At 53.3% G+C, this 14794-nt stretch overlaps 1 protein-coding gene across 3 annotated transcripts in view; it reads right to left on the bottom strand.

Moving 5' to 3' along the window:
- Nucleotides 1-394: 394 nt before the first annotated feature.
- The window catches only part of Epha10 (EPH receptor A10), a 36046-nt gene continuing 21646 nt past the window's right edge, over nt 395-14794 (bottom strand). For 2 of the 3 annotated variants that reach the window (NM_001395095.1, XM_063287440.1), the window contains 11 exons: nt 14042-14213; nt 11139-11247; nt 6235-6293; nt 5991-6116; nt 5030-5215; nt 4542-4603; nt 4128-4331; nt 3712-3861; nt 3356-3549; nt 2833-2988; nt 395-2651 (listed from right to left, as the gene is read on the bottom strand). In NM_001395095.1, the coding sequence (NP_001382024.1) occupies nt 2537-2651; nt 2833-2988; nt 3356-3549; nt 3712-3861; nt 4128-4331; nt 4542-4603; nt 5030-5215; nt 5991-6116; nt 6235-6293; nt 11139-11247; nt 14042-14213 (1533 nt within the window). In that variant the 3' untranslated portion in view covers nt 395-2536. Of the gene's footprint in view, nt 2652-2832; nt 2989-3355; nt 3550-3711; nt 3862-3965; nt 4332-4541; nt 4604-5029; nt 5216-5990; nt 6117-6234; nt 6294-11138; nt 11248-14041; nt 14214-14794 lie in introns of all 3 variants that reach the window. The other variant, XM_039109629.2, reaches the window with a different exon arrangement.

The following is a 14794-nucleotide window of genomic DNA, read 5'->3' as shown; positions in this document are numbered from 1 at the left end:
GTGGTGGCTTCAGCTTTCTGCGATGACCCTAGAGGTCAGTCTCTAGCTCACATCTATGCTCCAAGGCCCAGGAGACCCATCTACCTGTGTCCTAAGCCGCCTTGGAGCAACTTGCATGCACATCTCCAAGCCAGCCAGCCATTTCCTGTCCCCAACTCCACAAAAGCCATAGATACCACTTCCTCCAGCACCTTGACTTGACTGGTTTGTGATGTAGCCTCGTGACACCCAGTGTGTCCCATGTGCCCCGGCCCTTGTCCAGTTCCTTTTCCTGTGTCTCCACTAGACTTTGGCATTCTTCATAGCAGAGAGAGGTGGTCAGAAAGGGAGGTTCTTGGGCTCTGCTCAGAATTCCCTCACAACTGCTCAGCGCTTCAGCAGTGCCACACAGGAGGACCATAACACACAAGTGTTTATTACTTGGTACTGCATATAGAACCCAGAAATATAAACACATCTCCAGAGTTTCGCAAAGGAGCCTCTACCCACAACCAGTCCCTCCCTCCCTCCCTGGGTGGGTGACAGCAATATGGGTTGCAGGTGACCTCCCTCTGTCCAATGAACAAGCTCTGTATATAAAAATAAATCTGTGGAGGGTCCCCAGTGGCCCAGCACCCTGTATCATGCTGGTGCCTGTGCAGGGCTGAGGCCTGGGACCCCTCGGGATTCTAGGACCTCCTCATCAGAGGGGAGGTCTACCCTGGACACCGAAGTCCTGCCAGCACAGCCAGGGACCCCTCTGCAAACAGCTGGGGAGGGGAGGAGTTTGACCTTAATGACTGATGTAGCTGGAGATGGGGATGAGGTTCTGATAACCCAAAACAGGGCACTACTGGTGCCCAAGAGCCTTGGACGTTGAGCCAGTTTTCCCTGGAGGGAGGATGAAGGGAGATCGTGTGGGGATGTTTCAATTCCCCCAGTTCTGTCAAAGGGAGCAGTATCCCAGTCTACCCCAGTATTCCTGCAGTCACTGAGCTCAGTCAAGTGCCCAGGGAGTAGAGTTGGAAATGGGGTAGGGTCTGAGGAAGAAAGAGCTGCTGCTGGCAGGTCAAGGCCAAAGGCACTGCTGGGAGTCCCCAAAGTCGAATCGTGGTTTCCAGCCCCCTCCCTCAGGCTTTCTGTTAGTCATCCTTACTTGGATTCCAAGCCTGCTGATGACTCCATTCACCCCAAGGAGACAATACCCTGCCCATCAAGGCCTTACTCAATTTTGACTTCATTTAAGAAGCCTTTTTGGACACCCCCCACTACACAAACATAATCCACAGTCCACCTGCCCATTTCCCCTGTGCCCCAGGGGATCCCCTCCTAGTGTGCTCCCTCCAGAGGTACTCTCTGTATCCTGCCTACTCCTCTCCACTCCCACCTACTCTGTCTCAAGCCTATGCCACCCTTCCTCCCTACCATAGCAAACAGGCATCCATCAGGGGTCATGTAGACAAACAGCCCCAGGTCCTGTACACATCCATGCCTTTCTGCCCTCTGGGATGGCTTTGGTCTCAAGGTCTCAACAGCTGCCAGGGTCCTTGCTTAGCACCTTCAAGAGCTCTGAACAGCACACAGGGAGGCACTCTGGAGGGGAACTGTACTCTAGTGTTGAGGGACAGAGCGGCCTGAAGGGGTTCAACCCAGGGACCATTCACTGTGCCGCCCAGGGAGGAATGCTGGTGCCATGGGGCAGGGCAAGCTCTCTTGAGGGCCAGACTTCTCCCTGGATTTCGGTCTGGCATTAACCCTGGCTCTGAGACTATACGGGCTCTGACTTCCCCAAGTATATAGTGTGATTGGACCAGCCTATCCACTCCCTCAGTCTCATTCTCCTTTCCACCCTCCAGAATGCAGAGTAAGCCCGCTGTGCTCTTCTGAAATCACTTCCAATCAAATCAGACATCGGCCCAGGGCGAGCACCAGGACTTTGCATGACCTACTAGGAGCCTGGCCCTCATCCTGAACTGCCAACCCCAAGGCAGGAAGCCATCAGCTCTGGAGTCTCCACCTGGAGGCCCAGTCCCTGAGCTCAGCACCACTTGCCTGCTAGGGCCTTGTCACCAGTGTGCAGATAGACCTAGCCAAGGCACAGGATGTAAGGGGCACCACCCACTGGCTCAGGCTCCCATACTCTGGTGCCTACGCAGCTATGGTCCCTGTCAGAAACAATGGGTCTCTCACAGGGACCCATATTGCCCAAGTCAAAAGCTCTCTGGAGAAATGAGATGCCCACTGATTAGGCCCAACCCCCACTGAGTGTGGGAGTCTAAGGGGCCTGAGCCAGGACAACTGAAACTGTCTTCCCCAACCAACACCCTTGACACCCCAACCTTCCCTTGACACCCTAGCCCTCTTCCTACTGTTATGTCTGGGGCCCTCTCCAGGGATCTGAACCTCGTTTTAGGACCACTAGGTCAGCAAGGTGTTGAGAGGAAAAATGAAATGGGGGGACAACGTGGTACCAACCAGCTCAGAGGCCACTGAGAATAAGCACTCCTCCCACCCTAGGGGAGTGTCGCTTGTAGGTCCTGGGGCAGGGCTGAGCGGCTCACACTTGCACCCCCTGACCCTGTAGTTGTAGCACTCGAGTCTGCAGGGCACTGATCCCACTAAGGAGGGCCTCTCGATGCTCCGCAGAAGAGATCCCAAGGCTCCCCAGGTCCCTGCAAGGAGGAACAGTTACATCCAACTGAGCCAATCCTTCTACCCCTCCCATGGAGCCAACCCTCTCCTTCCCCTTCTCAGGACAGGGAAAGGTCCAGGACTAGGACAGGTAGGGCTTTCCCATGTAGGAAGGAGCTCTCTCGGGTCCCTGAACCCCGGGCCTTGGCTTCTTAGACTCACTGGGCAGTCATCTCTGTCACGGCCTCCAGGCTCCCATAGCCGGCTGCAGAGAAGTTGTCCTTGTAGCGACACAAGTCTAGGGCCTCCAGCCAGGCACCCACGGAGCCAAAGGAGGGGAAGGCAGAAAAGGCACGGTCTGCCAGTGGGGTGGGAGGCCTGAGGAGCAGAGAAGGTAATCATACGGACAGCCAGGGTGTGACATAAGACCCAGTCACTCTCCTGAAAAGCAGCTCAAAAAAGGACAAGGGGGGGAAAATAAGGTGACCGCGCCCAGTGATGAACGTGCACCCAAAAGCTGGAGAAGTGAGTCAGGACACTCAAGCAAGTGGAGAACTGAGCCAGTTAAAGGGCAAATTGCAGGACGTGGCTGCCTGAGGAGGTAAGATGTGCCTGCAGCGGGTGGGGATGTCCGATCAGTCGGGACAATGGGCTGGGCTTCACACCTGAACAGGTGGGATGAGGTGGGGTAGCTGTTGGGATCTGGGAGGCTTTGGCCAGGCTTAGGCGGTCAGGGAGGATGTACCTGAGACAGGTGGTCGAGGCACACTTGGAGGGTTCTGGCTCCTGCCCCATCTTGCTCAGGATGCTGTGGATCTGGGAGAACCTGGGCCGCTCACCTGGGTCTTTCTGCCAGCACTCAAGCATCAATCGGTGCAGCTGGGAGGGACAGTTTCTGGGGGGTGGCAGCCGGAAACCATCCTCCACGGCCTTGATTACCTAGGCTCCAGAGATGCAGAGCAGACAGGATACTTCCAACTACCCAACCCCCACCCCCACCACCACCAACAACCCCCACCCCCCACTGACACCCCAGAGACACTAGACAGGATGGGAGTGAAAGAGAGGTCTGGACTGGAGCTGGAGGCACAGGTCACTTACATCTTGTCCAGACATGTCCCAGTAGGGCCGCTCCCCAAAGGCCATCACTTCCCACATGACAATGCCAAAGCTCCACACGTCACTGGCAGAGCTGAAGTGGCCAAACTGTAGAGTCTCAGGAGCTGCCCAGAGCGCTGGGCTCCTGCCACTCTGGGTGGGTAAGCAGGGCAGAGCAGGCAAGCATTGAGTCAGCAACGGGCTACATCCAGGCAAGCCGCAGCACCCACAGCCAGACCCACATATCTTCTCCTCACCCCTCCACATCTGAGGAAGCTGCCCGGCTGACTCAGGCATGGCACCACCAAAGGGAAGAGACCAGGCAGGGAAGGAGGCAGGGCCAAGATATAGACCATGGGGCCGGTGGGTATGGCCGACAGGAGAAGCAGCATGTGGGGCCAGAGAAGGGAACTCCTTACCATGGTGGTGTAGACAGCTTCCGCTCGGTCCCGGGGACCCCGCCCAAAGCCAGAGATCTTACAGATGAGGCCACTGCTGAGGAGCACTCGGCGGGCCGCGAGGCCCCGGTGGACATAGCCCATTTCCGACAGATACTTCATGGCCGATGCCAGCCCGGGCAGCAGACCCATCAGCTGCGCAGTCACCAGCTCTGCCTCGTGATGCTATGAAAGTGGGTGAGGACTGAGGCCAGGGCTATCGATTCAGACCACCCAGGAATCCACTAAGTCCCTCTGGGATTCAGTGTACTGAGAGCATTGGGTCAGCCTGCCCAATGGGAGCATTGGCAACCCCAAGCCCCGAGAGAAAAGAGAAGGGACAAGAAAAATATGGCATCGGCGCTTCCCCACCTGGGGCTCCAACTGGTTACTCACCCTGAGGAAGTCATCTAGGGCCCCGAGGTTCATGTACTCGGTGACAATCATCAAGGGGTTCCCTGTATCAGGGATGGAGACACACTAAGGTGCTGCTCTGCCTGTGGACAGCGCCCCCTACCAGCTCTACCTCAGCCAAAACAGCCAGAAGCAAAACCCAAGTTTTCTAACCTTGCCAACCACCCTGCCCCACCCCCACCCACCCTGGTGGGGAGGTTTAAAAAAAAAAAAAAAAAAAAGAGGAAAAGGTAAACAGTCCACAAAGACAGAGACAAAGTCAGAGCTGCAAGGAGTCAGGTGAGAAAGATCATTCAAAGGGACAGTGATCCACTCCCCAAGCACCAGTGGAACTGGGTCAGCATGGCCACCCCAGGAGAGGAGCCATCCTGAGTCACTCAAGTGAAAGTGACATAAGGTTGCGCCTGGCCTCGTGGGGCATCCCCCCTGATACCTGGCTAAGCACAGGGTGTGCAGTGTGCCAGGCCTACCTCGGGTGACCACGCCTTCCAGCCGCACGATGTGGCTGTGGTCAAACTGTCCCAGGGTGAGGGCCTCAGCCAGGAAGCTGAGCTTCTGGGAGTCTGAGCAACCCTCCCTCAGAGTGTGCACGGCCACGGGTAGTTCCTGGCGACCCGGCAGCTGCAGGCAGCCGCAGCACAGGTCCCCAAATCGGCCTGTGAAGAAATGGGCATCTCAGACCCCCACCAACCAATGGGGTGGGCTGAACCAAGGTGACTCTGGGTCATAGAGGTCTTCCCAGCATGCCGTGGGAGGCGCCAGAGTTTGAAGCATCGTCACCTTGGTCTTCATCTTTTTCTTAACCCCCTTGGGCTTAGTTTCCTTCTCTGTGACAGAGATACAGTAACTTTGCATGTGCTTGTCATTACATGCAGCAAAGCCCGGGACAAGTGACGGCTACATCTATTCTGCCCTTCAGCTCTTTCTGCCTTCTGTTGTGTGGGTTCTGGGGAGAGGCCTGTTTCTTGGAGCACAGAAACAAGCCAGCAAGGTGCCCTGAGCCTGTGGAGTTCCCATGGCAGCCTTTTAGGTGAGAAATTGAGGCTCAGAGCCATAGAAGATGAGTCTCTTAGTCACTCAGCTAATTCATCATCAGACCTCAGGTGTGTCTGTCCCCGAAGCTTACTGGAAAAACCTCTCCTCGCCGTTCCATAAAAGCCTTGGACTAAACTGAGACTTGAGTGCAGATGTCCCACAGTGAGCTAGAGGACAGACCAGAGAGGGCAGAGCCACAGACACTTCAGGTGGGCAAGGAGCTTTCGGGGAAGGGATGCCCTCAGTGCAGAGAGGGGGCTTCGGGCCATGGGTTGGGGACCAGCTTTCTGGAAAGAGGAGGCGGAGCTTTCCCCAGTGGGTGTTGCCTGGTGGGTGGGGGTTATCCAGTGGGCGGAGCTCCCTGATGAATCCAGGCTTCTAGGGTCCAGGGCTTGCCTGCTCCCAAGCTCTTCTCCAGGGTGACGCTTTTGGCATCTAGCTCTTTGGCAAACAAATGCACAGCCTGCAACGGGTCCCCGCAGCTTTGGGGGTCCAGAAACGTGCGGCGTGTCGGAACTTTGACTGAGAACAGAGGAAGAGAAAGAGAGCCTGAGGAAAGGGGCCTCACTGATGGGACTAACAGGAGGTGGCGGCTGGGAAGGGGCTGAAGACAGAGGTACGCGCAGCATAGACAACTCACAGTGGAAATACAGTTCCTCTTCATCATGGGCGTTGCCACTTCCTTTGCCATCACAGGGCCTGTGGGGATGCAGAGGCATCCTTTCACCAGGCGACCCCAGCCCTTCTCACTTCACCAGCGCCCAGGGCAGCACCTCTTGGTGCTTCAGAAAGAAAAGCTCTGTGCCCCTTCTGGGGAGTGACTTTATCTGTTGGCTTCTTTTCATTTTTAATTTAAATTATTTTTAGATTTATTCATTTAGTGTGTTTGTGTGTGACAAGCTGCAGAAGTTGGGGCTCTCCTACCTTGTGGGTTTTTGCATGCCCTTATCCACTACGCCATCTTTTTTTGTTTGGTTGATTGTTTGGTTTGATTTTTCAAGACAGGGTTTCTCTGTGTAGTGTTGTCTCTCCTGGAACACACTCTATAGACCAGACTGGTCCACAGAGATTGTGGTGGTTTGAATATGCTTGGCCCAGGGAGTGCATTATTAGGAGGTGTGGCCTTGTTGAAGGGACTGTGTCACTGTGGGTGTGGACTTTGAGACCCTCCTCCTAGCTGCCTGGAAGCCATTCTTCCACTATCAGCCTTCAGATAAAGACGTAGAGCTCTCAGCTCCTCCTGCACCATGCCTGCCTGGATGCTGCCATACCCCTGCCTTGATGATAATGGCCTGAACCTCTGAACCTGTTAGTAGGGTCCCAATTAAATGTTATCCTTATAAGAGTTGCCTTGGTCATGGTGTCTGTTCACAGCAGTAAAACCCTAACTAAGACAGAGATCTACCTGACTGCCGCCCAAATGCTGAGGTTAAAGTTATGTACCACCATGCCTGGCCACTATGCCATTTTACAATCCCCCTTCTCTCTCTTTCTTTCTTCCTTCCTTCCTTCCTTCCTTTCTTCCTTCCTTCCTTCCTTTCTTCCTTCCTTCCTTTCTTTCTTTCTTCCTTTCTTTCTTTCTTTCTTTCTTTCTTTCTTTCTTTCTAAAACATTTTAATCTTTTAAAAATGACCTCTCTCAGGCTGGAGAGATGGCTCAGTGGTTAAGAACACTGGCTGCTTTTCCAGAGGTTCTGAGTTCAATTCCCAGCAACCACATGGTGGCTCACAACCATCTGTAATGGGATCTGATGCCCTCTTCTGGCACATAGGTGTACATACAGATAGAGCACGCAATAAATAAACAAATAAATAAAATCTTTTTTAAAAAATTACCCCCTTCTGTGTAGATCTGTGTATATGTGTATATGTGTATGTGTGTATGTGTATGTGTGTGTATGGGTATGGGTATGTGTGTATGTGTATGGGTATATGTATGTATATATGTCTCTATGTGTGTATATAGGTGTGTGTGTGTGTGTGTGTGTGTGTGTGTGTGTGTGTGTGTGCACTCCTGTGGAGGTCAGAGGACAGCTTGAAGGAATAGTTTCTCCCCTCTCACTATGTGGGTCCCGAGGATTGAACTCAGGTCATGAAACTTGATGACAAGTGCTTTTACGCACTGAGCCACCCCAGCTAAACAATTCTTTCTTTCCTCCCCACCCACTTCTTTCTTCATCTTTTGCTGCCTCAGTCACAGCTATAGCCATGGTTTGCAATCTGGCAACCTCCTCCCCTCAACAGACAAGACAACCAGAAGCCTGGACCTCCAGCCCTTCAATCCATCACTGTTCCTGGTGTCTTTGCTTTGAGGAAACTCCAGAAATGTGCAAGTCTACACTCCTGGCACAAAGCACCATGCTATCCAGTCAGGAATAACAGGCTGATCCTTCCTGAGCCAGAGGCAAAGCCCAGAGCAGTCTGGATCTAGGGACCTGGGGCAGGCCTTTCCTCCACATGAAGGCTCTGGCTTTTGTTCTGGGAGCAGAGGAAAGCCCCTGGAGACCTGGAGCAGGGGAATGTCCTGATTCAATTTTCATTTTATATGTTTTTTTTTTCCAACTTGGATTTGAGAAAAACTATCCTGGCAGTCAAAAGGAAGCCATTCTATAGTTCCCTCAAGAGATGGCAGTAGCTTGAGCTATGGGATGGCCATAGCCATCTGTGGAAGGACAAGAAGATGACAGTACCATGGGGTTTGGAGACAGAAAGTAGCTGAATGGAAGAGGATCCCCGAGAGCTCACAGAGAGCCGCTGCCAAGCAAAACAGGAATGTTCACATATCTTAGCTCGCCACATCTGGTTTACAGTGTGGACTCATTAGCTCCCAGGTTGTGGGAGATGAAGAGGAATCTATGAGTAGGGAATCTGATGGAAGGTGGAGCTGCTCTGAAAATACAAACACGGGGGCCTATTTTCTCAGCCCAGGGAGATGAGGGAGCCTGAAAGGAGGAACTGGGAATGATCAGTGCGGGGAGGAGAGCTGCAGAAGAATAAACGTGGGCAGGAGATGAGCTGTCACAGGAACCAAGGAGGGAGAAAGCTGAGGAGACAAGGTCCTACCAAGGAAGAAAGAGGGGTTGGGAGATGGTTTGCATAAGGGAGGTGTGTCCCAGGGGAGAAAACATGAAAGGACTCTGACACATGCTCTTTGTAGTCGACTGTGAGCTGTTGCGTCTGAGCATCCGCACACAGTGGCTGTGGGACTGGGTGGCTCGTTTTTCTCTGTAATAAAACCATGATCAAGACAGCCCTGCCTAACCACATCACGCTAACAAAGAGCTTACGGATGTAATGTGGGTATTTTATTTTTTGTTTTGGTGGCTTTGAGACAGGGTCTCACTCTGTAGTCTTGGCTGTCTTGCAGCTCCATATGTAGACAAGGCTAACCTCTTGCAGCTCCATATGTAGACAAGGCTAACTTCAAAGGTGTGTGCCATCACATCTGGCTTATGGTGTGGACTTGGACTGTCCCCAAAAGGCTTGAGTGCTAAACGACTTGGTTCACAGCCTGGGGTCAAAAAAGGAGGTGGTGGACCCTTTGCAAGGTGGTCTGGGAGAAAGAAATTGGGTCACTGAGGACATGCCCTTTAGGAGAATATTGTGACCCCAGTCCCTTCCTGATTTTCCACTTACTGGCTGCCAATGAAGCGAGCAGCTGCCTCTGCTACAAGCTCCTACCATGATGACTTGCCACCCACAGGACCAAGGCCAAGGGGCGAGCCCCACAAAACTTTTCTGTCATGAGTTGACTATATTGTACATTTTGTCACAGCAATGATGGATAACATACTTACTAAGGCTCGGTGTGTGGTGGTCTGGATGAGAATGGCCCCATAGTCTTGGTATGCTTTGTCTCAAGTTAATGGAACTATCTAGGAAGGATCAGGGAGGTGTGGCCTTGTTGGAGTAGATGTGGCCACACACAGTCACATACCCCATTCACTCTCACCCATAAATAAAAATACACGTGCCTAAAAATAAACCTTTAAAAAGGAAATCTTGTCATTAAATCCATTACTTGGTATGGTAACTTACCCTTTGGCTCTCCTCCCTGAGCCAGAGGCAACTTGACCTGAAGTCAGCAGTTAGTCTGTAGCTGACCCCAGCCTACTCCAGTACACCACACCCGTCTCTCTCCTGCCGCCACAGCCCTGATGGTTAAAGCCAGGATACGATGCCCCCAGCAGCTGTCCATCCCTGATTTCTCAACAGACCCAGAGCATGGACCTAAAGTTAGGATCCATGAGGAAGGAGCTCCCTATTCTTCTTGTCCTGCCTCTCCTCCTCTTCCTCCCCTCCCTCACCTGTTTTGAGATGGCGTCTCTCTGTGGTGCTCTGGCTATCTTCGAACTCTCTATGTAGACCAGGCTGGCCTTGAACTCACAGCTCCACTTGCCTCTGCCTCCTCAGTGTGCACGCCTTTAATCCTAGCTTGTCACATCCTTCCTGATCTACCTTGCCCAGACACAAACAGCTCCTAGGGCTGCAGGACAATCATCTCTCTTGGTCACTGGTCACTGGTCGAGGCCATGCAAATAGCCAGTATCAAAGAAACACTCACTGTCCCTCTAGCTCCCAGGTGGTTCAGACCCTTGACATCCCCAGCCAGCCCACTTTTCCTCTATACCCAACTCCAACCCACTAGCTCTGCCTACCACAGTCCCAGACTGGGGCTGCCAGGGGTCCCTGGCCATCACAGTGTGGCCCTGTGCAGGGTGGGCATACAAGCTGCTAAAAAGCCTCTGCTTTGTGTAGAGGAAATGGAATCTTCTTCCAACCAGACCTGACCAGTCCTGGTCCCCCGCCCCTCCTTCAGTCCCCTCCCTCATCTTCCCCACCGTTTCCCTGCCTGCAAGCTTCTTAGGGAAGGACGTGGCTCAGACTGATGAGTCCCCTGTCCCCCGCTCTCCCACCCACTTAACTCACTTTCTCTCTTTGCTCGTGTTCAAGGGGCTTCAGATCCCTTGGGGGCTGGAACCGGGGGCCTGAGAATCCTAATCGCACGGGAGCAGCTGGAGCTTGATTCCACCCTCAGCGATGCCTTCTGACATTTAATGAGTTAAGGAGCTAAATCCCCTTCATCCCAGCTAGCTGCAGTGCCCGCAGCTGGTGCGTGAGCAGCATGTGGGGGAGGGGCCGAGCTGGCCGCACTACCATCTCTTCTGAAGGGAGGGGAAGACAAGGGCGCAGGCTGGCCTCAGATTCTATATGTAGGGGTTGGGGATTTAGCTCAGTGGTAGAGCGCTTGCCTAGCAAGCTCAAGGCCTGGGTTCGGTCCTCAGCTCAAAAAAAAAAAAAAAAAAAAAAAAAAAATTCTACATGTAGCTGAAGAAGGGCTTGAATCCCTGACCTCTGGGGTTGCTGGTGTGTGTTCCCTGGTGGCACTGGGATCTGTGCAGCAGTGTGGTTGAGTCTGTGAACTTGCCTCTGTGTGTGTGTGTGTGTGTGTGTGTGGTGCACTTGTAGGTACTTGTGTGGACATATTTTATACACATTGGAGGAGAGCCTACCAGAGGTCAGCAGGATGAAACCAGCTACCTACCTCCTCCAGATGGCCAGTACACTCATCACGGAGCCCAGGACCAAGAGGGCTGAGATGGTCACCACAGTGACAACCACTGCTGGGCTCTGGTCTCTGGACCCAGGGGCAACTAGAGGGGAAAAAAACCAGGGGGCTGAGTCAGGCAATGGACCAGGCTCCTAGGAAAGCACCAAGAGAGATTTCTGTCTTGGCCACCAGGAGGATCCCGCAGCCGTTTGGTACATAGTAACCAACACCCACGGTGGCATTTGGAGTGCCAACCCCCTCTGCTTGCAGGCAGGACCTCTGTACTGCAGCCCAGCTCTGGGAGGAGGCAAGAGTCCAGGTAGCTGGGGTTGGTTTCCCCTTATGCCTTTCGAGGAGACAAGAGACTTCTAGAAGCCCTGCAGAGTCACGGCCTCTGTTCTGGGGTCCTTTCCCGACATGGAATGTCCACCCGCAGCAGTACTTCAACACTGAGCATCCATGTCTAAGACATTCCATAAGATGTCTGTGTCATCCCTGAACTAGACCATCCTGCCTCATCACTACAAAAGTCCTGGGAGGGTCACTGTCTCCACTTTAAGCAGAGGAGACAAGTTGAGGAAAGTTACCTAATTTGTCCAAAGTCACGCAGCGTCTAAGTGGTGTGGACACAGGATTTTGTGAGGTTTTGGTTTCGGTTTTGAAATGGAGAATCACGTAGCCTGGGCTGACCTCCGACTTGTGTAGCCAAGGGTGACTTTGAACTCCTGACCCTTCTGCCTCTGCCTTCCAAGTGCTGAGATTACATCATGTGCCACCACACCCAGGTGAACCCAAGACTGGAACCTGTCCCCCAAACCCTCTGCCTAATGCCAAAGCAGCTTTGAAACTGGACGGACATCCACTGGCCCCCAATCTGCTTAAAGAGGTGCACAGGCCCAGAATGAGAGACAAACCTAAGTAAGTTAATAAACAATGCTTAACTATGGAAACAAAACATAGCCAGAGAGAGGGGACAGGCTGGGAGACACAAAGACACAGAGTCTGCATCTCAGGCCCAGGCACAAACGGGCCCTGGAAAATGGCGGGCAGCCCACATAACTGGAGGATGCCCCATCCAGAGGCAGGGGGAACAGGATGGAAATTGAGTCTGGGAACGGCAAGAACTTGGGGAGGCGCAGCTCGAGGGACTTGGATGCAGGCTAAGGAGAAAGAATTACCCAGGACGCTCATTAGGAGCCAACTGCCTATTCCTGCCTGGCTGGAGAGGGGAGGACAGAGGTAGCCTGAGGACTTGGGAGTCAGGTTGGGACGGAGGGGTATGAGACAGAAAGGTTCAGCAGAACTCGTCAGGAGGGGAGGCAGTGGACGCTGAGCAGAAAGATGGCTGCCTGTAGCAGGTTTAGGGTGAGGAAGGAAGGAGGGTGACTGAAGCCTAGGGACCAGGCAATGTGGCCAGTCACACTGGCTGTGGTGAGGTGGGCTCAGATGCCTTCCACCTGCCCTCCCTGCTTGCTTCCACTTGTTCAAATGTCGCCTCAAGACGAAGCTCACAGCTCCTCTTCCCAGCACCTGTCCAAGGCCAGACACAGACCAGCATTCCTGCGTGAGGCTCTGCCCACATTCCTGGAACCAGGACTTCATTCACATTTCATCTTCACTTCTCTTGGGGCTCCCAGCACTTCCTATCTTGGATTATAGTCATGTAGCAGGTTGGGAAGAATTCTTATCTTGACAGCTGGTGCCAGAATGCATCTTAGGGAGAACTGCCTTTGTTGGGGAAAATACATCCATGAGCTACACAAGGTAAGATGGAGGTGAGATTCTGAGGGCCAGCAAGCAAGGTGAGCAACTGGGAGCCTCAGGCTGAAAGGGAATGGGGAGGGGCGCAGGAGTCAGGCAGGGAAAGAAGCAGGCAGAGCACCAGGAAGCAGGGCCATTGGAAGATCCAGGGATTCTCAAGTCCAGCTTCTTTTTTGTTGTTGGAACTTTATTGAGATGTGATTTATACACCATTCACTTCTCTCTTCCTCCCCTCCTTTCCCTCCCTCCCTCTCTCCTTCCTCTGTCCTTTCCATTCTTCCTCCCTTCCCCCCCCCCCGTCTCTCTCTCTCTCCTCCCCCTAACCCCCCAACCCTCCATCCCTCCCTCCCTTTCTTAAGCCAAGATTTCATGTAGCCCAGGCTGGCCTCGAACTCTTGGTTTCCCTTTCCTTCCCTCCCAAGCACTGGGATTATTGGCATGCACTTTCAGCTCAGCTACTCATTGACGCCATCTCTGCCAACCTTGAGTTCTGTGTAGAGGCATTTGGCCTTGAACGCCTCTCAATGGTCCTTTCCCAAGCTTTCCAAGTGCCCAGATTATTGGTCTGTGCCCCTTCCTGGTCTCCTCCCTTTCAGGGAAGTTGGCTTCACATGCTAAACCTGGAGAGGGAAGCGGGCAGCGTGCCAGGGCAGATCTTTGTCATGGCAGGGAGAAGATCATCAGGAAATATCCAGCAAGGCCCAGAAAGAGGTGACCTTGGGAAAGAGGCTGGGTTGACTCAGGATGTTTCACGGAAGAGGCATCCTGGGGGGGGGGGGCACCAGCTGGCACGGTGTTAGGGCTCCCCGTGCTCCGGGGAAGATGCTTAGTGGGTGACTAAAATGTCAAGTAGCTTTTTTCTTTGTTTGTTCAGTTGGTTTTTGTTTTGTTGTTTGTGGTTTTCCGTTTTCCGAGGCAGAGTTTCTCTGTGTACCCCTGACCATCCTGAAACTCACTCTGTAGTTCAGGCTGGCCTTGAACTCAGAGATCTGTCAGCCTCTGCTTCCCTAGTGCCGGGATTAAAGGTTTGAAGCTCTTCTGTGGCTCCCTTCTGGACTCGCTTAATTCCTGCCCTTGTCTCTACCTGCTGCCTGCATCCAACACCTTGGAAGCAAGCACTCACACACATCACTTACCTTCCCCTGGGGTCTGCACTTCGATGCTTGGACTGAAGCTCTGGGCCTCCCAGGAAGGCCCTGGGGAGGCTGCCCGGATCTGAAAAACGTATCTGGTAGCTGGCTTCAGGTTGGTGACAGTGACAGCCGGTGCCCCAGTCTTCACTGTGGAGTAAGTCTGCTCACTCTGACCCTGAAAAGAATGGTGCAGTGAGGTCCAGACCCAGGATGCTGGGGGCTAGGGAGTGGGCGAGGGGAGCAAGGGACTCAAGACTCAGTCCTATAATAGGCCAGAGCTTCCTTTGCAGGGATGACCAGGTGATGGCTACCAGGGCTTGGCAGTCCGGGGTGAGGTAGGCCAGGGCACACACAAGCCTCTCATAGCCACCTGCCCTGTCCTTGATAAATCTCAAGGCTTTTCATCCCCCTGTCGTCTGATTTGCAAAGCAGAAAGCAAGGATTATCTTGTTGGCTTTCCTCTGTTTTGCCTCACAGACTGAGGCACCTGGACTCCAGGGGGTAAAGACTGGCTTGGCTGGAGTCTTAGGACATCACTGACTACAACGTGTGAGGGGCCACTTCCTGTGCTGGGTCTTAGGCAGCCTTTGTGAAGCCTCCCCGACCCCCATCCTTGTGAAGGAAGGGCCAGCCAGGATGACACTTTTAAATCCTTCAGGCCTGACCTTTGCCGTACCCCAGCACATCTGACACCCAAAGCTCCTCTCTATGCTCAAACTTCTTCCCCAAGGCCATCTCTTCAGACGTACAAGAAAT

Source organism: Rattus norvegicus, chromosome 5, assembly GCF_036323735.1.
Source record: "Rattus norvegicus strain BN/NHsdMcwi chromosome 5, GRCr8, whole genome shotgun sequence".
Classification (NCBI taxonomy): domain Eukaryota; kingdom Metazoa; phylum Chordata; class Mammalia; order Rodentia; family Muridae; genus Rattus; species Rattus norvegicus.
This window is presented reverse-complemented; position numbering and strand designations above follow the sequence as displayed.